General features: G+C 39.4%; 1 protein-coding gene and 1 long non-coding RNA gene across 2 annotated transcripts; both read right to left on the bottom strand.

The window, feature by feature from the left end:
* Positions 1 to 8,474: 8,474 nt before the first annotated feature.
* On the bottom strand, positions 8,475 to 15,838 carry LOC119901349 (5-hydroxytryptamine receptor 3A-like; the record flags this gene model as incomplete). Its single annotated transcript, XM_038716979.1, has 7 exons — positions 8,475 to 9,310; positions 9,789 to 10,079; positions 11,408 to 11,618; positions 12,441 to 12,601; positions 14,817 to 14,986; positions 15,444 to 15,553; positions 15,716 to 15,838. Coding segments are annotated over 7 exons (1,284 nt in total), but the record flags the coding sequence as incomplete, so codon positions are not given.
* A 208-nt stretch (positions 15,839 to 16,046) lies between these two features.
* LOC119900587 lies at positions 16,047 to 19,439 on the bottom strand. Its single transcript, XR_005444080.1, has 3 exons — positions 18,587 to 19,439; positions 16,983 to 17,081; positions 16,047 to 16,201 (listed from the first exon to the last, which is right to left on the bottom strand). It is a non-coding gene; the product is annotated as an uncharacterized LOC119900587 (long non-coding RNA).
* Between the last annotated feature and the right edge of the window lie 3,357 nt (positions 19,440 to 22,796).

Here is a 22,796-nt window from a genome sequence, read left to right as displayed (position 1 = left end):
TTTGGCAGACACTTTTATCCAAAGCGACTTACATTTGAAGAACAACATACAAGCATCAACAAAGCATCAATACAGCAAGAAAGAGGTTCCCACTGTATAGGACCAGAAGTAACTGAAGTACCCCTTTACCTAACACCTTGCAGTGTTTAGGATTTTAATAGGTCATCTTCTTTGCTTATTTTGTGAATAGTCATAATGTCCATATTACCGTGAAGCCACATGAAACAATGATGAAGATGAGCTCAGCAGGCTATCACTCTGTCATTTTCATTCTCAGTTAAGCTCCCACTGTGTTAAATGCCTCAGATTACAAAACTAATAAGTCAACAGTCTGCTCCATCAGACTGAGACATTCTGCTGGAGCAACATTAATTTATCATAATTTGGTGAAATGTGTAACCACCAGAGGCTTATATTGAGTCAATTGACTGATTGATGTGGCATTACTTAAACCGGTGGTGTATTAGCGTAATTAATGCTTAGATTGTACAACAGGTGCATTTGCTTTATTCTCATGTTTTCGTAATAGCTGACGCCAAGGCAAACACAAAGGTATGCAAGTGGCATATATATATATATACTACCGTATACAACCGTACTTTGGGGTCACTTAGAAATGTCCTTATTTTTGAAAGAAAAAAGATTTTCTTCAATGAAGATTAAATTAATCAGAAATGCAGTCTAGACATTGTTAATGCGGTGAATTACTATTCTAGCTGGAAAGCTGATTTTTTATGGAATACCTACATAGGTGTACATAGGCCCATTTCCAGCAACCATCACTCCTGTGTTCTAATGGTACATTGTGTTAGCTAATCGTGTTGAAAGGCTAATTGATGATTACAAAACCCTTGTGCAATTATGTTAGCACAGCTGAAAACTGTTGTGCTTCTTCTTTTTAGAGAAGCTATAAAACTGGCCTTCCTTTGAGCTAGTTGAGTATCTGGAGCGTCAGTATTTGTGGGTTCGATTATACTCTCAAAATGGCCAGAAAAAGAGAACTTTCTTCTGAAACTCAACAGTCTATTCTTGTTCTGAGAAATGAAGGCTATTCCATGCGAGAAATTGCCAAGACACTTGAGATTTCCAACAACAGTGTGCACTACTCCCTTCGGAGAACAGCACAAACGGGCTCTAACCAGAATAGAAAGAGAAGTGGGAGGCCCTGGTGCACCACTAAGCAAGAGGACAAGCACATTAGAGTCACTATTTTGAGAAATAGACACCTCACAAGTCCTCAGCTGGCAGCTTCATTAAATGGTACCCGCAAAACGCCAGTCTCAACGTCCACAGTGAAGAGGCGACTCCGGAATGCTGGCCTTTTAAGCAGAGTGGCAAAGAAAAAGACATATCTGAGACTGGTCAATAAAAGGAAAAGATTAAGATGGGCAAAGAAGGGGAAAAAAGTGTTATGGACAGACAAATCCAAGTCTGAGGTGTTTGGATCACACAGAAGAACATTTGTGAGACGCAGAACAAGTGAACAGATGCTGAAGGAGTGCCTGACGCTATCTGTCAAGCATGGAGGTAATGTAATGGTCTGGGGCTGCTTTGGTGCTGGTAAAGTGGGAGATTTGTACAATCAACATATATTATTTGTACATAAAATGTCACTTGGTGCTTCAAATTTTTTACTGTCAAATAAACTACTGTCCCTGCAAACTAAATCAGCTGTCTGATCAAATATCTCACATCTTTTATAGTTAATGTCAAAATATAAATATATAAATAAACAATAATAATATAAATATATCTCTAGTAAATGAGTTGAGGAAGACAGTGATTTGGTTGCTCTTTTCCTTTGGAGGGAGACAAATGACAACAGCTAAATATTTTAACACCAGGACACTGAGCCAGTGAGGCACCACACTGGAGCTGCTGAACTGGATCTTAGTGATAAACACCGTCTCCAGCAGGCTGGCCACCATCAAAGAGAGACCGATGGAGAAGAAAATGACTGCAGGAAACAACAACAGCAAAAATTCAGTATACTTTTCATTTCCAAGATGTGGCTTAGAGGAACAGTGCCACTAATCAGAATATGAGATGCTCAGTCACTGTCTTCCCATGTCAAAGTGCCCTTAGACAAGATACTGAACCCCAAATTGCTGCTAGTGAGTGAGTGTGTTTGTGAAAGATGAGAAAACCTCTGTTTTAGTGGAATTTACCCTACCAATAGTTTTGGTTTCATTTGTACAACTTTTGACACATATGTCTCTGAGATTATTGCTCTCACTCAATTAGAGGTGAACAGAAAGTCGTCACTTAAAATATGTAATAGTAGCATGTCTTTAAAAAACTGTCACTGAATTCAGTGTTATTCTAAATAATATAATTAAATACTCACTTTAAACAGCTTTTACTGGTTCAACTTTCAAGTGAAGAAACAGTGCCTATCCAGACATTTGATAATGAACACTTTCCTTCCTTGTTCACATTGCCACTGTTGTTCAGTTGCCTGAAGCAGTCCCTATGTGTGTGGTCAAACTAAGCAGCTCTTAGCCTCAAAAGCACATGGGCAGTAGTAAATTTCATAAAGATGTGTATGTCCATATCCTTCAACTTTCTCTGGAATAAGATCACAGGTGTCACTTACTGATGAGGGGTGTCCTTCTGCCAGTGGAAGGCAGCAGGTTGTTCATGATGAGCAGGAAAACTGTGTAGCCCAGGATGAGGGTCATCTTGAAGGAGGATCGGTCCACACTGTGGGGAGGCAGCAGGAAGCTGAAGAGTTGTGATGAGGAAGCAGCTGGGGATCAGGAGGTTCACCACATAGAGGAGTGACCTATGTCTTAAAATGATCTGAGGAAAAGACATGAGTACAATGCTTTTGTGCTCCACTTTAAACTAATTGTGGATGACAATGAAACAGCTTTGTTTAATTGTGTCATTCTTAAGCTGCAGTTTGATTGATTTCTGATGACCCACATATTTTTTCATTTCATGTTATTATAAAATGGTTAACTATGTTGATTTCTTCTATACTCACAGAAAAAACAGTACACTGTCATTAGTATATCGTCTATAATGTATGCAATTATGATTTTTAAAGGATCTTTATTAAATTTCAAACATGACATAGCAATTCCAAAAATACACACCTAAATAGCCTAAACATTATTAAATCAACACAAAATGATTAAAACAAACCTATACATTAATAAAGTGCTTACCCAAAAGTAGAAAGTGCCATGTGCCAAGTGGTATGCAATTACCAGGCAGTGTGGAATTAGGTTTGATCAGCTATTACAATTCAAATTAAGTGATCATAGAACAACTAGAATAATGAAAAGTGCTTACAAAGTATTTGATCTGAGAGTAGTTTCCCACATCTTGCACCAGGGTAGAATGTTCCACAAAGATATCTATGAGATCCTACTGCCCATTGGTCTTCATCACATCTCTGGACTCTGCCAGGATCTCTTTAGATGAGACGCCTTGAACCATCCTTATGTCTGTATCTTAAATAACAGTTTACATTTATAACAGTTGGGGGGCACGGTGGTCCAGTGGATAGTACTGTGTGGTTGCTGGTTCAAACCCTGGTTGCCCCGGCCTTTCTGTTGGAGTTTGCATGGTGTTTGCGTGTCACCTAATTTTCCTGGGAGACTCCAATTTTTCATTGCCCTCCCCCGGTTTCCTCCTGGGTCACTGCAGTATGATTAATGTTACAGTTAGGGCTGTCCCCGACTAAGGATTTAAATAGTCGAATCAGAATTGCCTATAGTTGACTGATAGTCGAATCATGTACGTGTGTTTGTGTGTTCGTATGCTTGTGTGCGGCCACTGCGAGCGGAGGAGGGAGTGTAACACTAGCTCCGCTTTAATCTTGACAAGATGCAGACTCAGTGTCACTTACACTGTACATTTCCAGCTAAATTGAGTCTTATTTTTGACCCATTTCTCTCTCTCGCCTGCTATTCACCAGTCTTGTGCAGAGTTTTGCGTAAGCCCTAGTTACAGTAGTTGAGTGGTGGAGGCTAAGCTGCTGACAGACTTGATTGTAGATTTACTTCTGAAACAACCTGGCAGTTCCATTGAAGGGTCCTTCATTTCTCCTTGTTCATCACTTACTTCCTGACTTACTTCAATATTTCTAATTTCGCTTATAGCAGCTAATGGTGCCCATTGCTAAATTAGATTAAGTACAAAACTAGTTAATGCTTAACCAATGTAATTTCAGTTTGTTTCGATTGATGTAAACTGAGCCAATTGGAAATCACTTGAGGGGAGGGTAGAAAAAGATAGTCGGAAGAGAAAGAACCACTGATGTGAGGAGGGACCCCGCCCACGGGAATTGCATCACCGCGCGGACATCTACCTACTGCACCTCGCCATTCTGCTGTATCGTCTACCAGCCTGTGGATTCTTTGGAAGTGTCGGAGCGACGAGCCGCGTGAGTAAGGGCAGACTTTTCTGACCATTGAACTGTACTACCAGGGAGTTAAAAGATCACTCTTTCATTGAACTGTGATGGTACAGATGTGTATACTTGGGACTTTATTATACTAGAGTGGTACCTTTTGTTATTGATACCTGTACAGGTTACATTTATTTTCATTCAGTTCACACACACACACACACACAGTTTAATATTTTTTCTATTCCATCCTAAGAGAAACAAGACAGGGAAGTGTTACTTGAAGAGTACCAGAGTGGTTTGATAAAGCATCTTTTTGGCTATTTGTCAGTATATTAAGGGTTCATGTAAGGTTTAAGCTCTGAACTTGTTTTTGAGAGTACCGGGAAAGAAAAAATAAATGTGTGTTCCCCTTTTTCATACTATATACTGTTGTTGTTCATATTTGACTTACTTATAAGTACTTACCATTATTCTGGGGAACTTCAGTACAGTTCTGAAGGTGAGCTTAGTAGTTCCACAGTGGAGGCACCACGCTATTATTGTTCTTACACACATTGTTTATTTGTTGTCTATGCCTACTTATCCTGCCTGAAGTCACTTACCAAATATTAGTAAACAGGGAATATTTAGCCAGCTCGCCATCAACAGCTAAGAACCCAGGATCCTGTTTAACACACTTTTAATATAGTAGCCCGGTGTGATAGTAAGGTACACCTTAGGTCTTGTTTGATCAGCTCTACTGGTGTCAGTAAAGGGTTACAATAATTTGATGAGTCACAACCGTCACAACCCCCCCCAAAATTTGACACCTGAAAAATCCACCATGTGCTCCTGCTGCTGCTAAAGCTAGCCTCAGGTTGTGCTGCGCTCCCTATGGGTGCGCTGCTAACACTAGCCTCCTCCGGTCTTTGGTTAGCTTGCTTGTCATCTTACACAACTTCTTCAGCCTGATTCACTTCCTGGCTCCTTTTGAATAGATGGCACGTCTCAATAAAGACATGCCTCCCTCTCCTCTTCTTCTCTGTTTCGTTTGCTTTTACAACCACCACTTCTCTCACTCATTTTGAGCACGATAACTATCTTATTCCCACAGTCCGCTTGATTCAGCACTGGGTTATGAGATGACCGGGCTTTTACGTGCTTTCTACACTTACACATTTTTACTTCCCCTCGCTTGGGCACGTGCCCAGAATGCCCATTGGATAATCCAGCCCAGTGTGTATGTATGGACATTTGTGGAATCTTTTTGCCCTGTGCCTTCTTTCATTCCCATGAGAGCCTGAGTTTTAACCCTGACAGAAGCCTCCCTGTGGACTTCACAATTACTCCTTTAAATTAAGAGCCAGGAACTGCTTTAAATGTTTTAGTTGTCGGTTGCTCTGGGCTAAATGCTTTGAATTGCCCTTGGGTGTGCACGTCCTCTGGCCCAGCTGAACTGTTTTGAGTACTTCTGTTCATTTCTACTGAAGTAAATATCAAAACTTATTTATTTCTTCACTTCTCTACCGGGAAATATACAATTTCCACCACAGTTTCCGTTTGGTCAGTAGGCTTCATCTTCAGGGAATATGGTGCGTTCCATTTGAAATGGGAAGTCAGAATTTCTGAGTTCAAAGGTCAAAAGTTCAAAGGTCAAAATTTCAAAGGGAACGCCCCCTTAAGTCGGAATCCCGACTTAAGTCGAGAATCGCAATACCCCGACTTCGTGATCCAAGATGGCTATCAACAGTTAGTGAAAGCTGTAGTTTATACTGTTTATTAGTACTTCTGTGTACTTGTGTCTTATAGAAATGTCACAAGAGTCATGCTGCTAGCATGGCTGACAATACAGTTCACTAGTCTGGTTAAGAAAGCATACACCAATTAGCCCCATTATGACCACAGGTGAAGTGAATAACATTGATTATCTCATTACCATGGCACCTGTTGCACCTTACAGCTACTTACAGGATTTAATGGATCTGCCGCTAATGTCTTGATGCCAGATACCACAGCACATCTTCAGAGGTAGTGGAGTCCGTGTCTCCACAGGCCAGTGCTGTTTTGGTGGCAAAAGGGATCTACACAATATTAGGCAGGTGGTCACAATGTTATGGCTGATCAGCGTATATTGATGAATCACTCTCCACATTACATTGATAAGGAATCAGCATTAATTCAATGTTCAATAGCAGAGTTAGCATTGGTCAAGCAAGTTCACAGAGAACCACGTTAATATATAAATTTACAAGAATACTGTTTATGCAAAAAAAAAATATTTTGATAAATAAGCGATATTTAGTGATTTGCACAAAGCTATGTCCTGGAATACAAAAGTAGATATAAAATATAAATACGATTTTTTACACCACTCTTAGGCATCTTAGATTGCATTACCAGTAAAATAAGGTGAGACTGTGTTTTAATAACATAACTGAGGCAATGAAGGTTTATTGAAGACAGAATGCCACATGTCATGATTGTGAAACATGGGTTTATTCCCTAATTCTCATGTAATATTATTTTAATAAAACATTTCATTCGAACATCCTGTCAACCCCAAACTTATCTTCATCTCAAAAAAAAGAAATTCTGGTCAAAATATAACCTGGCTGTAGGCAGTCGGCTTGATCTCATGAGGTTATTGTTGCCTGTGTTTGTGTGACGCCACAACACAGAAGCGAGTCACAACCACTGCAGACTAATTTGGTGCAGGCCTAGCTCCACTCAAATGAACTTCAATAAAGGAATAGAAATAAAAATGGATAACATGAATCACAGAAAAAGTACATTTTATTATCATATGTTAAAACAATATTAGTTTTCTTTATTGCATTATTCGGCATGGAGCTTTCAGGTTGAATTATAGAGGTAAGAGAATCGAACCCTAGGGGACTCTGCTCAGATTTATGACCAATGGCAACAACATAGTCTCTGCTTTCAAAATATGACCTGAAAATGGGATAATCCTACCACTCAAGACATGTTACTGTAGGACTATGTGGTCGAGGTGGTAGAAGATAATCCTACTTTAGAAGTATTTCTGGACAGAAGCATCAAATGCTGCACTTAGAATCAGCAGTACAAGAACTAATGTTTTAACTGAACCAGTATTTGAATGTGCATCTTCATCAGTACTGTCTGGACGTGATTGGAAGCCAAATTTAACCTTGTCCAACAGGCCATTTACATTCAATAAATTGTTGAGTTGAATAAAAACAGCTTTTTCAATAATTTTCCCAATTAAATTATTATTCAGTAGAGTTCAGGATGCCTCTTTAAAAGGGACGAAATATCTGCAGTTTTCAAGGTTTTTTGAGAAAAAAAAAGATGCTTGACAATTGGATGAGCTCCTGATAACACCTGATAACCCCTCACTTTCAGCTCATCCATTGCTAAGCAACTTAACAACTAGGAAAGAACAGCCTAATTGATGTCTGTGAAGATTCTCAGTCATCCAGGTCATAGTTATCCAAAGAAGGTTAAAGTCAAGGGCAACTGGACTTGATTGAAGATACTAGAATACTAGAAGACGTTTCATCCCTCATCCAAAGGACTTCTTCAGTTCTGACTGACTGGTAGGGAAACTCAGCTATTTAACCTCAGTGGGGTCGTTTGCCAGGATCGTTGATACTGCTGGTTCGTTAGTGTTTGTGGCTGTCGTTATGGTTGGTGAACGACCATTGTTGGCATCCTCACCTGAGGCCAATAGGTTACGTTTGTTGAGTTTCCTGGGAAGTGATGAAAGGACAGCATTGTAAGTGGGGGATAAGTGGTGGCGTAGACCCCCTCATCTGTTCAGCGACGGCTTCTCAGCCCGGGTGTAGATGGCTTCCTTGACACCTCTTTCAAACCATCCATCCTCTCTGTCTAAAATGTGCACCTGGTGGTCCTCAAACGAGTGTCCTCTGTCCTTCAGATGTAAGTAAACAGCAGAGTCTTGACCTGAGGAGTTGGCCCTTCTGTGTTGAACCATGTGTTTGTGTAGTGGTTGTTTAGTCTCCCCAATATACAGGTCTGTGCATTCCTCACTGCATTGGACCGCATACACTAGATTGCTTTTCTTGTGTTTGGGTGTGCAGTCTTTGGGGTGTACTAGCATCTGTCTTTGTGTGTTCTTGGGTTTAAAAAACACAGAGATGTTGTGTTTGTTGAAAATCCTCCTGAGTTTCTCTGAAACTCCAGACGCGTATGGTCAACCAAGTCCAGTTGCCCTTAACTTTAACCTTCTTTGGATTGTACAGGATCTCTGTGGTGGTGTAGTGGTCTTCTTCCATTGTTTTGAAATCGAGGAATTTGGGGTCACTCTGATATTTTAGATTTTGTCCTTGAAGAAAGATGCAAAATAATAACATTTTGACAGAGAAAATATCAGAGACTAACTGTGTTTGGGGATTAGTTATCTTATCAACAGCAGCAAATAACACATAGGAATAGAATTTTTTTTTTGTTAATGATGATGGTGATGACAATAAAGAATATACAGTTATTGTCCCTAAACCATTATATTGTACTTAGTTATTGGTCCATCCTCTTGGATACAAAACTAGCAAAATTGCATAAACATGGTTTTCTAAGCAAAATCAAACAAAAAAATTTGAACAAACACTACAGAAACAACACCTACTAATAAATGGTGGCAGAGGCTTTGTTTTGCCACACTACTACTTCTACTTCTTGCTTTTGAATTTGTCATTTAGACATCCTAAGAATTGATCCTAGCAATCATTCACAGCTGACCGATGTCTAGTTAGGACTGGTTGATCCAGACGCACCACATGAAGATGATGACCAGGGCATAACAGGAGATGAGCAGCAGATAGATGCGAAAGAGCAGGTAGTCGAGGACATATCCTACGTGGCACCACTTGTCCTGCAGCTCGTTCTCCTTCTGCAGCTTGGTGAGGTGGTCACGAAGGTCTCCTAGATATTGACAGATCTGTTGCAGCTCAGGCAGAGCAGCTGTACCTGGCAGGAGATCAGCAATAGAAGGGATGACAGTCTACACCGAGTGAGCTGTAACTGTTATAGCTGCTTGACTCAAACTTTCATTCCATGTATTCAGACGTTATATATACAGTATACTTATATAAACTCAGTGTGTGTGTGTGTGTGTATAAAATTCAAAAAAGCTCAGGTCCTCTGCCAGAGGCACAGTTTCAGCATTCTGTGCAGTCTCTTAGCTGTTCCTAGTACTGCACTCTTGGCTGGAGTCACTCTCCCAGTTTGGGTGTCACAGCCCCCAGGGCTCTGATTACCACTGGCACCGCTGTTGCTTTTACTCTCCACATCCTTTTCGAAAAGTGTTCAACTGATGATTCACTGTTATAGGCATGTCATTATTATTATTTCTGTGTTTATATATAACCTCCGTATTTTCAAGGTCAGGCCACTGGGCAGCTCCAGTTGGCAAAGTAATGTTTGTCATTTAAATCTGTTTAATTACCTCCGGTGCTGGCTGGGTGCTGGTCAGGTGTCTGGCTTGCTGGTTGGATGATCCACGGCCCTGAAACACCATTTGAGCTGTCAGTTTTATCCTTCTGTGGTATAGACAGGGGCTGGACATCCTCCGACCATCGGTAGCAGATGAGGTTGGCGATGTATTTGAGCACAACCACCCTTATCCAGTGTGGGACCTCTTGATATTTCATGGAGCTGTGGTGGAGGACATTGGTAATGACGACTGTCTCCAGTAGACTGATGACCATGAGGGCCAGACACACAGAGAAATAGATACCTAGATTGAAGGATAGATTGAGAGATCAAAGGGTACACATTAAACATGTCAAATGGAAAACTTATTTCCTCAGTACCAGAAGACAGCCATAATGTATCTGCAGGGAGCAGATAGAGTTGTTGGTCAGTTCAATTTACTCAGTGACTCAGTCTCAGTCTTTTACAAATTTCTCAGATTTCCAGCTTTCAAAACTCACGTTCAAGAACATAATACAGTATAACAAAATATTGTATTGCCTCACCAGCAAAAGTGTGAAGTCTCTGTTTTAATTAATTTGCTTACCTATCTGTATTGTCAAAATGGAATTTTTAGTATTTGTGTTCATTGAAAGTCACCATCGATCAAGGGCATGGGTCACTTTAACAACTCAGTTATTTAACAGATTCTTATTTTTAATCATTTGTGTTGCACCTGTGTGGGATGCATGGGAAAATCTAGTTTCCTTCTCTATGATGGAGCATGTGCACAAGACGTGATGTGTTGATGTATTACAAAAAATTAACTACTGTATGCTGTTTTGTAGTGTATTATTGTAGCATGGCAGACCTAGTCCTGCAAAATGTCTCTGGCCCTTTCAGCAGTCCATAAAAAGTAATTACATTTCTGTGGTCCCAAATAAGAAAACAATAATAGTTATGCAGCACAATAATTTAAGTATGTATGTTTTGGTGCTACCTTTACTCATTGTGGTGACTCCAAGTAGCACTGTGTCAAAAGATTACTTCTTTTTTAATTGACAGGTACAGCATCTACTGCAGAAATCTAAAGTGAAAGACCCCATGTGTGGTTTCAATTCATAATTTCTAAAAATTGTTTACCATATTGATAAAACTAAATAGGTTCAAAATATATTACACTGTATGTTCTTTATAATTAATTTGTAGTTCCCACCATTGTGTTGAGAACAGAATACCAGAATTACTTGGGTCATGACAATTTTGGGATGTAAAAATTGATATGCTGACCATTTTCATTCTGACTATTTTGATTACTTTCAGTTATTTGTATCTATGTTAATTGGTAGTTGCATTGTCAGATAGTTAGACAGTTATATAGTTTGGCAAAATCACAAAAGCAAAGGGGAAAAACTTAAAACTGCGTTAATAGATTTTTTGGCCACTTGGGGCAACAGAAAACACAACACTGCAAATTATCACCTGATAGACTTATAATATCTAACATGTTGGCAAACAGACTTTTTACACATTTACATACATGTGCGATGTCTTTCAAATTCCACACAGTCATTTGATAATATTGGTTAAATGAAAACATTGATAAGTGCAGCTTTAAGAAAACGGCTTGTGGTGGGGGTCACCACTTCTGACCTATGATGGGCGTGCCGTTTGCTGTGCTGGGCAGCAGGTTGTTCATGATGAGCAGGAAGACGGTGTAGCCCAGGATGAGGGTCATCTTAAAGGTGGCGCGGTCGACACTATGGGGGGGCAGGTAGAAGGACAGGATGTCGATGAGCATGAGGAAGGAGCTGGGGATCAGCAGGTTGACCACGTAGAGAATTGGCCGGCGTTTTATGACCACCTAGTGAACAAGAGTCAGTTTGAAGAATCTCAACACATTTACTGTACAGGACATCAATAATAATAACCTTCATCTAACAAAGTTCATGGTAGACTACTTATCATAACATATAACAAACTATCTTTACTATCTAAGGAGGGAAATGTAAATGTAAATACTCCGTATTTGTATAGCTCCTGTCTAGTGTTTTTGCGACCCAGCATTTACACTATATTGCATTGAGCATTCACAGGCATTCATACTCTGTGGAATTTTCAATTCTTTCAATTAACGGGCAACCGCTGTACCTCCGCCAATATATAGGCTAAGATAACATGTAACAAATGTAATACATGCACTAAGTTAAAAAGAGTACTAATTAACAGTAATAATTCTTGAGGAAACATTTGTACTTTGTATTGTTAGTTCTGTGTTAAATATAATATATATAAAATGATATTTTGGTCCTTTGTAGCAGAAACAAGTTGTGACACAACATATCATCACCTTTTAAGTTACGGCAAACTTGTTAGCAAACAGTTTGCACATGTAGTAATTATGGACAACATTATCATTTATTTGAATGTAAGACCAATATTAATCTTCTTTAGCTGCTAAAGTCTCCAATATGATATTTTATATATATATATATATATTTATATATAAATAATGTGTGTGTGTGTGTGTGAGAGTAGTTGCTGATTTAGATGATAATGCTCCAGTGTCTCCTCTAGGATTTTTTTCAGCAGCAGGGGCAGGCCAATCTGTCTTATAGTCAGATGTTTTGCATACAGCTGTTAAATTTGCAGATGTAAGAATAGTAAACTCAGGGGTTTTCCTCACCCAGAAGGTGATGATGTCCAACTCATCAACCCCAAACTGGAGGATGGAGGTCTCCCCCAGTATGTCCACCAGCTCCCACTCTCCACTGGCTTCCAGGTAACGCTTTGAGTTTTCAGACATCTCCTTAAAGGTCAGGGCCGGACTCACCCTCAAGTCCTTTACTGTGAGAGAAAGAGCTATTAGTGTGCAGAATTATTAGGCAACTAAATTACAAAAATAATTCCTATCAAATGACTTAATTCTCAATTCTTAGAGTAAGTGTAACAACATAAAATGATAATTAAATAACAATTTTGGCCTTTCTTCCTCTTCCTGTGCCACTGCTTGAAAAAAATGATCTACCAGAAACTGGCAGTAGGTTTGGGAGTCAAGTTTCAGTCCATCTTTAACCTAAAAAGGTCCAACTATCTCATCCTTAATGATAGCTGCCCATACCAGTAGACCTCCTCGACCCCGAAGTCAAAGTGGTGCCCTGTGTCCATCAGTGATCCAACAATTGGTAAGAAAGAGGCGTGGTCCTGTTTCTGAACTTTAGTTACATTACTGCATTTAACTCTCGTTTTTGGCCCATTTTACCAGAGGTAATGAAGGTACAAGGTAAATGAATAACAAAATAATAAAGCTGCCTAATCATTATGCACACCTTGATACAAGGTGTGAGTCACTTTCACCACACCCTCCCCCATTACACAAATACTGTACATATCACCTGAAAATGATTAATTCCAATGAGCATTCAAGTTTACAGTTGGTACGGAAAGTATTCAGACCCCTTTAAATTTTTCACTCTTTGTTTCATTGCAGCCATTTTCCAAAAATCAAAAAAGTTCATTTTATTTCTCAGTAATGTACACTCAGCACCCCATCTTGACAGAAAAAAACAGAAATGTAGAAATTTTTGCAAATGTATTAAAAAAAAACCCTGAAATATCACATGGTCATAAGTATTCAGACCCTTTGCCGTGACACTCATATTTAACTCAGGTGGTTCTACACCTTCATTTGAGTCCAGCTGTGTTTGATTATACTGATTGGACTTGATTAGGAAAGCCACACACCTGTCTATATAAGACCTTACAGCTCACAGTGCATGTCAGAGCAAATGAGAATCATGAGGTCAAAGGAACTGCCTGAAGAGCTCAGAGACAGAATTGTGGCAAGGCACAGATCTGGCCAAGGTTAAATTTCTGCTGCACTTAAGGTTCCTAAGAGCACAGTGGCCTCCATAATCCTCAAATGGAAGACGTTTGGGACGACAAGAACCCTTCCTAGAGCTGGCCGTCCGGCCAAACTGAGCTATCGGGGGAGAAGAGCCTTGGTGAGAGAGGTAAAGAAAAACCCAAAGGTCACTGTGGCTGAGCTCCAGAGATGCAGTCGGGAGATGGGAGAAAGTTGTAGTAAGTCAACCATCACTGCAGCAGACACAAAGTTTGCTAAAAAACACCTGAAGGACTCCAAGATGGTGATAAATAAGATCCTCTGGTCTGATGAGACCAAGATAGAACTTTTTGGCCTTAATTCTAAGCGGTATGTGTGGAGAAAACCAGGCACTGCTCATCACCTGTCCAATGCAGTCTCAACAGTGAAGCATGGTGGTGGCAGCATCATGCTGTGGGGGTGTTTTTCAGCTGCAGGGACAGGACGACTGGTTGCAATCGAGGGAAAGATGAATGCGGCCAAGTACAGGGATATCCTGGACGAAAACCTTTTCCAGAGTGCTCTGGACCTCAGACTGGGCCGAAGGTTTACCTTCCAACAAGACAATGACCCTAAGCACAAAATAACAAAGGAGTGGCTTCACAACAACTCCGTGGCTGTTCTTGAATGGCCCAGCCAGAGCCCTGACTTAAACCCAATTGAGAATCTCTGGAGAGACCTGAAAATGGCTGTCCACCAACGTTTACCATCCAACCTGACAGAACTGGAGAGGATCTGCAAGGAGGAATGGCAGAGGATACCCAAATCCAGATGTGAAAAACTTGTTGCATCTTTCCCAAAACGACTCATGGCTGTATTAGATCAAAAGGGTGCTTCTACTAAATACTGAGCAAAGGGTCTGAATACTTATGACCATGTGATATTTCAGTTTGCAAAAATTTCTACATTTCTGTTTTTTTCAGTCAAGATGGGGTGCTGAGTGTACATTACTGAGAAATAAAATGAACTTTTTTGATTTTTGGAAAATGGCTGCAATGAAACAAAGAGTGAAAAATTTAAAGGGGTCTGAATACTTTCCGTACCCACTGTATGTGGTTTGGAGAAATTGTGCATAGAAATAATAATCGGAATCGGAATACTTACTTGCCTAATAATTGTGCACTCAGTGTTAAGCGTAGCGAATGACTTGGTGAGTTTATGACTGTGTAAATGTCTTACTGGTGTGCATGTAGGAGCCAAATGTAAATGTGCAATTCTGCACGTCAAAAGGAAAGCTGAAGATCTCCAGGTTGCAGGCTGAGACAAGCCTAAGCATCCGGTCCCAGCGGATGCGACCTGTGTAGTTCAAGTAGACGTAAGGACACGCTTGGGAAACATCATCATCCACACTGGGAGGGTTGAATGTGGAGAAGTCAGGATGAAGTTAAAAAAATAAACAGAAACACAGTGACAGAAGAGATGAATGAGATGGTTAATTCAATGAGACTCCATGGGGAAACAAACAGAAGTAAAATCACTTTCACAATTCATACAATTTTTCTGCTCCCTCAACTTCGCATGGTGAATTTTAAAACATGTTTAACTAGAGCCGTCTTTCTCAACTGGGGCGCATGAGCCACTTAAAGGGTCATGGATTTTGAGCGGTCCTAAGTTGCATAAATATGATTCATGTGGTGACAAAAAAAAAACAAAAGTGCTCTGATGCAAGCAATGCTATTTTGCTAACCTGGGGTGCAGCTTTTGCATTTTTTGGCTTCTGAATGGACCACTGAATTAGGGGGTGAGTACAAAACTCTCAACAATCCATCAAAAAGGAACAAAAGCTTTTACAGTTGGAGAACTTACAACTCATACACAATGATGTCCGGAGACCAGAGCCGACTCACAGGGAGAGAAATCCTGGTGACGCCGTCACACTCATCAGGGTCCCAAACTAGGAACTCATGGTGCCAGTACTGCAGTTAATTAGTCATCAATGTTAAACTTGCAATAGAAAACCACAATGTCATTTTATAATCTCTAAAGCGGTTCCTGCTGTGGTTACAGACACATGATACATATGTATCGGATTCCATAAAATTTATTGAAAGTCTATTATTTCTTTCCATGCTACTTACCAGTCTCAGCCATAAGAAAGTAGTGAGTATCTGTGTTTTTTCATTCTGAAATACAGTAAACAACAAGTAAACCTCACGTGAAGCTGATTGGTACCTCTTAGACCAGGTTAGAGTTAAGTCAAAAATGCAATGATTAATAACAATACATAATGTCACATGAATTCAAGTGATGCATGCACATATTTTGACAATTTTATTAGAGCCAACATATGTTGATCTACATTTAAATTGCCTGACATTCCCTATGTCAGCTATAGTGGAGGTTCTGAATCTGGATTCAGGTGCTCTTTGTATTTTCTTAGATTGCTAATCGATGAACTCACCACCCCAGGACAGCATACAGAGTGAAGGAGATGTTGGTTATGGTGGGATTGCTGAGGTTCACTGCTGGCCTGAAGGATTGTAGGTCAAACACAGCCTGCATGGATTCATAGGTTGGACCACTGTGGCCTTGTTTGCAGGACAGTTTACTAAAACATAGAGACACTGACGATAGAGAAAGTTTATAAAACACTTTATTTTTGCATTTATTACATCTTAATTGCACTTTTAAACAATTAAACTTTCCCATTATCAATGAAAATGAAGAGCTGTTTTCTAAATATAAAGCTATACTAAACAATAAACAAAATGCTGTACTTTTCATTTACCGGTTTGCTTACAAACAAGGTTACTACACAGATTATTATAAATCTGGAAATCATAATTATTTGGACATGGAACAAAAAAGAGCTTTCAATAGTCATTGTTTCATTAAACTGGAAGCCAAAAATCTTGAGTAATTATTATTATTATATATTATTGAGTAATATTATCTTGATATGATTTCACATGGCACAGCTAATACTGTAAGATAGTAGATGACATCCTTTAATTACTTCAACATGTTCTTCTTATCATAATTTACAACTCAAATTACCTAAAATATTCCTTTATTTTGAATTCAACACAAAACATAATTGATCACAAATTTGTAATACAGTGGATTGATACTTGATAGAAGAATGTTTTCAGGGTTTGTTCTTCATTTATACATGCTTACATACAATAATAGTATATAAAGATTTGCTAGAGTGCTAGATCATTGGAGTGTTACAATACAGTCTGACTGTACAATAACTAATACTAAAATAATAACAGTGCTGCTATTCACATGAGTAGCAAGAGGGATGTTCAGTTGCAGAGCTAAACATGCATTAGTCTGGAAAACAAAATGCATACATAACAAAAAGCAATAAAGTAGTGAATAAAAATAGGTTATCATTACCTGAATTTAAGAGTAAACTTGAGATGATGCAGATGCTCTGCTGAGACAGACTCATGGTGGATGTTTCTGATGAACCAAATATCCTCCACAACCACCAATCTAATTGTGTGTAAAGCAAAGATAGTTCCTACTGCAGTGTAAATGCACACACACACATTTGTCTTTGTCACTTAGCAGGATGTAGAAATTAATTCTCTGGAGACTTCCCCTAACTCTAACCACAACCACTACATGCCCAACTCCAGCCCAACCCATAGCATAACTACATGCAGACTATAACTCTTCAAATGAAGACAACACAGGACCAATTAAAATAGGTATATATATTTTTGCCCCATTAACTATTAAATGTATGTTTTTTTTTCTTTCAGTACTAACCTCAAGTTCAAACTTTTATATCACAAACACGTTTACAGGCAGAATATGTCCTGTGTTTGTGTGTGTGTATGTGTATATATGTGTGTATATATGTATGTATGTATATATATATACATATATAGATATAGATATATAGATATAGATATAAGTGAAAAAAGATAAAAAATAAGATAAGATAATAAGATAAATAAAAAATAGATAAAAATGAACAGAAATGAAAAACACAGAACTGTGTTATTGCCAGATCATAAGCACATACAGGACATGTTGTTTTACACCTCTGGTAACAACTCGTTACTATTTTTTTTTTCAGCACCTACACGTCCAAATGGGAGTTACAATCTGAATGAAGGTGTTATTGGAGCAAAACAACTAAGCACCTGTGACAGTGGAATTTGTAGTTGTAGAAAATAGTCACATATGTGTATCAGTAATTTTGAAGTCACAGAGAAGAAATGCTTTTAGGAGCTGCAAACCCACAAAAACAACATTTACTTCTTGCTGATGTACAAATCCTATGCTACAAATTACAAATTAATAAACTCATACACTCACATTTTTGCTATACTTGTGGCAGTGAAGGTGGTGCAAAACACATTCACACACCGGTATCAAGAAGTTTGAAGTCACTGACAAAACTTGCACATCCACAAATGAATATGTGAATTCATGCAATGAGAGTTGCTCACCTGTAGGATATTCTCTCATAAATGATTAGTTTTCTTCTTTGAGCACAAACACAAGGCAAAAACTACAACTGCTTGAATTTACTGCTACTAAGTCTCAAATATTGTTTTTTTTCTCATAATTGACAAGATCTACGCACTCTCAATATACCAATCAGATGAGGCCACTGCTTAACTGTGATTAGTCAGGATGATGCCAAGGGAAGCCAGCCGCTGTCTGGCTTCATGCCAAACAAATCACAGCATGCGATCAACGTCATTCAGATGAAATAACGGGAGCTGTTAGCAGCTTTAGCTGGTGCAGTTATGGAGGGTGGAGATTTGGAGTTTTTAGTTATAATTAGAGATGCAAATTATCAATTAATTCATTAATCATTAGTTGATTGACCTTATCGACTGATTAATGATTAACTGATAAGCGGCTATTTTCAATCAATAGTGTCTTTAACATAAATAACAAAATATTGCTTATATACTGAGTAAAAATGCATGTTATATTGCTCTATTGATGTTTTATTGTAGTTTAAGTGTTTGACCAACCTGCCAGCAGCTGCAATTACTCGGTTGACACCAGCAGCAGCGAATCCGTTGTTGACGGCCAGATTTAAAGTATGTGCAAAGCAAGAAACTGATTTCCAACTGACTCGTGCGGGGTTGTTTGCTGAGACGATGTTCCGAGCGTTGTCATGCACACAGGCTATTACATGCCCGGGGAGTCCCCATGACTCCACAGCCTGGTTGAGTTTGTCAGCTAAATTATCAGCTATATGTCTCTCTGAGAGGCTCTCCGTGAGAAGGACTGCTGACTTTACCTGCCAGTCGTTTTCAGTGTAGGACAAGTGATTGTAATGTAGCTTTCTGAAGTCAGTGACGTCCAACAATCTGTCGTCAGAGCCACATTAGCCGCGGCTAACTGTGTTTTTAGCTCAGCCTTCTCGTTTTTGTAGCGTGTTTCCAAGTGGGTAGTTCGAGAAGGGATATTATATCCTGGCTCCATGAAGTGTATTAACTCCCGAAATCCCTCACCATCAGTGGTGCTAACTGGCATCATATCTTTTTCGATCATGCCGCAAATCCTCTGAGTAATGCCCTCCGCTTTCCTGTGGTCACATACTCGCCTTCCCACCAAAGCAGCGATTGTAGGTTGTGAACGCGACAGACTTCCTCCCTGCAACACGGCTGTATGCAAGTTATGAAGGTGGTATCTTAGCAAACTCGTAGAGCTGTTGTACTTAATCGTAGAACCGCAAAGTTTGCATTGAGAGTCTTTGTCATCATCAATTAATTTGAAATGCTTCCACACTCCACTCCGTTTTGACCGCCTCATGTTTGGTTTCTTTTTTGCCGCCCCCAATTTGGTGTCGGGTCTCTCGCCGCCTGCGAGAATCTTGTGTCACGTTCGCATTGTTCAATTAGCCAACAATTAATTTAATTTAATCGAGCAAATTCTTGTAATGACAAGTAATCGATAATCGATTAACCGTTTACATTCCTAGTTATAATTAATAGTTTTACTAAACTACTACTACAGCAGCAATTTAAGATTAAATCTGACGGAAGACCAACGCCAAAACTGGAGCTGGGCGTGGAGAGAAAAAGGGGGTTTTGGACGTTCAATGAGGAAAACTATATCCGTACAGTGTGGCTAGCTGGTAGCGCCAAACTTCAACTGATCCTATTATTGCGGAGGACGAAAAGCCAGTGGGAAATTTTATAACTTGGTTATTGATCACTTCGCCACCATGACAGACAGGAGAATGCCCTTCCTTTTCAAATAGGGTGAGTGAAATGACACCTCCTTCTCTCTCTGAACTTAACTGAACTGCAGCTATTTGTGCGATTCTTAATGTGGTCATATTGTTTGTTTTGTTTGCTTGCCTGAATTTAGCTGTGAATGAATAGTCAGTTGAAGTAACCTTATTGTTTTTACTATGGTTGTGTACGCATAGATAATGAGCACCACAGACAGCACCTGCCACAGGGCACTGGGCCAGGTTAGGCTACCTGAATAATAGTTTTTACTCTGTTGGTCGGGTATTCGGTTGTTAGTCTTCAGTGATATTGTGAACATTTGGCCAAGCATTAAGAAGTATCTAGGCCTATTTGATACATGCACCACTGCTACTATGCAAATGTCTTCAATCGTCTTCTGATTGAGCTTGTGAATGCTTCTTTTATTCTTAACCTGCACCATAAGCCACGGGCTATGTATGCTATTTGGGGTGAGAGAGAGTGAGCGAGAGAGAGCGCAAGTCTCGATAAATGCAACTTTCAGCGTGTGTATTGATAACAGATAGTGCGCATCTTTAAAGTTTGATTAAATTTTTTTAAATTATACCCTGCACTGTAATAGCACAATGCATTAGATAATTGCCCTCCAAAAAGGACATCCCTCTGACTTGGCTTTACCCCACCCCATGCCACTGATCATTTTACCAATCCAGTTGATATGAAACCACGCCCACTTCCGTATGACGAAAGCCTCAATGGTATACAATGGCTAGTAGCTTGGAAAATAACGACATGGGGCACTGAAATTTGATGTTTAGTTTACTGTTCAGACTGTTGACTAATGGGAAAACTTAGTGGTCATAATATACTAATTTTCAGGTTAATAATTTCATTTAGGAGTTGTACCAGAACAGGTTTGCATGGTTCCATTTTTTTCGACATGCTGCACATTGCTGCAGCACCTCTTTTCACCCTGTGTGTTTCACTGAGCTACCAAGGGAAAATCTCACTTCTATAAGATTTTTGGTGGGAGTTGCACATGCGCAGTACCTAGGTAACTACTAGGCAATCAGAAGCAGAGTAGCGCAGGTCCTGGCAAACAAGGAAGTGTGATCCAAAACAAAGCCGCTCCAGGTAGTAAACACAGTTTTGGTTCAGCCATTTATGATCCCGAAACACAGGCAGAACATCCCGAACCAGCTGGACTGACTGGACAGACTGGAGCAAGATGTTGCCCCTCATCCTGTTTTAATGAAGTAAGGGTCATTTCCCCAGACTTCAGTCTGAAAAGAGGCTAAAATAATCAGTGACACATCCCTACAATGGGACAATTCAAACCCCATAAACTGTTACACTAACAGGTGTTAAAATCTGTAGGTTGGACTTTCCAATCAAGAGTTTGAAACAACAGGCACTTGAAACTTTTGTCTTTTGTAGCCTCACTTTACTGATAAAACAGGTGTATTTTTCATATAAGGCATACATCACATCCACTGATAAAATGAGAAATATCTCTCAACAAATATCAAATTTTCCCTTTTACTAGCTTGCACACTGCGGCCTTCAGTTAACTAAACCATCACAGTGCCATGATGGCAAGAAAGTGTGTAAAGATAACTATAAAGTTGTCTTTGCACATTTTAGGTGGCAAATACATCAATGAGGTAAAAACTATTTTTTGTTATTGAAGTTGTAACCATGCTAGCAGAGAAGGGCAGGTCTTAAGAAACAAGGTAGTGTGATCCAAATCAAAGCTGCTTCAGACTGCAACCGTAACCTAGCAGATGGTATAATGGTGCGTTCCATTTACCTCGGAAGTCGGAGGTTGATGGCGTTCCGGTTAACAAGTCAGAAAACCTCACTCAGCCAGCCGTTGTTTACAACTAGCCAGGTTAGCTATTGATATGCTGGTTGATTAAAAAAAACGCATTGTGCGGTATTTACTCAACACTGTAGCAACATGACCACATACAGCTATTGGACAGCACTTTCTGTACGAACATTTCTATGAGATACAAGTACACAGAAGTGCTAATAAATAGTATAAACTAGAGCTTTCACTAACTGTTGATACCCCGACAGTCACGAAGTCCGGGTAGTGCGATTCTCCCGACTTCCGGGGCCTTTCCGAAACTAGACCCTCGCCACTTCCACTCCGACACGGAGTGAACTCTGGTCAATGGCATCCTCCAGGCCAAATCAATCTCCCTAACCCACATAGGGTTTAAATACAGCGACAACTTTCGGACGAACTACCCCTCTCCCCAGCATAAATAGGATCTGATGTTACCGCTACACTCACTGCTATAATACGTGTATCAAATAAACAACAGTGGTATTAAGATTTAGGATTGATGTTGAGGAAAAGTGTGTTTTTTGCAATAACAAAACTGAAAGCATTGTCATTCATTTTGTGTTTGTGTCGAATATTTCTTTAAAAACATGACTTTATATATTTACGAAAAATAAATATTATATTCTTTTATGAAAAGATTGATATTCATTGTAAAGAAAAGCCTATTTATTTGAACCTCTTTAACTTAGCCTATATGAAAAATGTTACATTCACAAATACAACATTTCAATATAAATCATATGGGCTACGTTGTTAACCTGTGAATGGTGACATGACAAAGTTATTGTAGTTTCGAAAAAAAAAATTGTTAACCGGCAAAGTCACACGGAACGCAAATTGAAAGAAAGGTCCCCCATCGTGTTACGGAATCCCCGAAGTCGGGATTCCGACTTAAGGGGGCGTTCCCTTTGAACTCGGAAATTCCAACTTCCCATGTCAAATGGAACGCACCATAAGTCCACAACCACACATCATTGTTCCACATCTTACCATAAATCACTACAAAAACAACCATATTTAAACTCAATTTTACATAAAAATTGGCCAAACAATTTGAACGTTTGCTCAGTAGCTTTCACATCAGGTGTAACGTTAGCATTATAGTTATAACTTTAGCTGTGTTAGCCAACGTTTACAACAACTCAGCACTTGAACAGTCTGTGA

This window comes from Micropterus salmoides, unplaced genomic scaffold (assembly GCF_014851395.1).
Source record: "Micropterus salmoides isolate LMB-PRFRI ecotype aquatic unplaced genomic scaffold, ASM1485139v1 Ms_hic_scaffold_13, whole genome shotgun sequence".
Taxonomy (NCBI): domain Eukaryota; kingdom Metazoa; phylum Chordata; class Actinopteri; order Centrarchiformes; family Centrarchidae; genus Micropterus; species Micropterus salmoides.
This window is presented reverse-complemented; position numbering and strand designations above follow the sequence as displayed.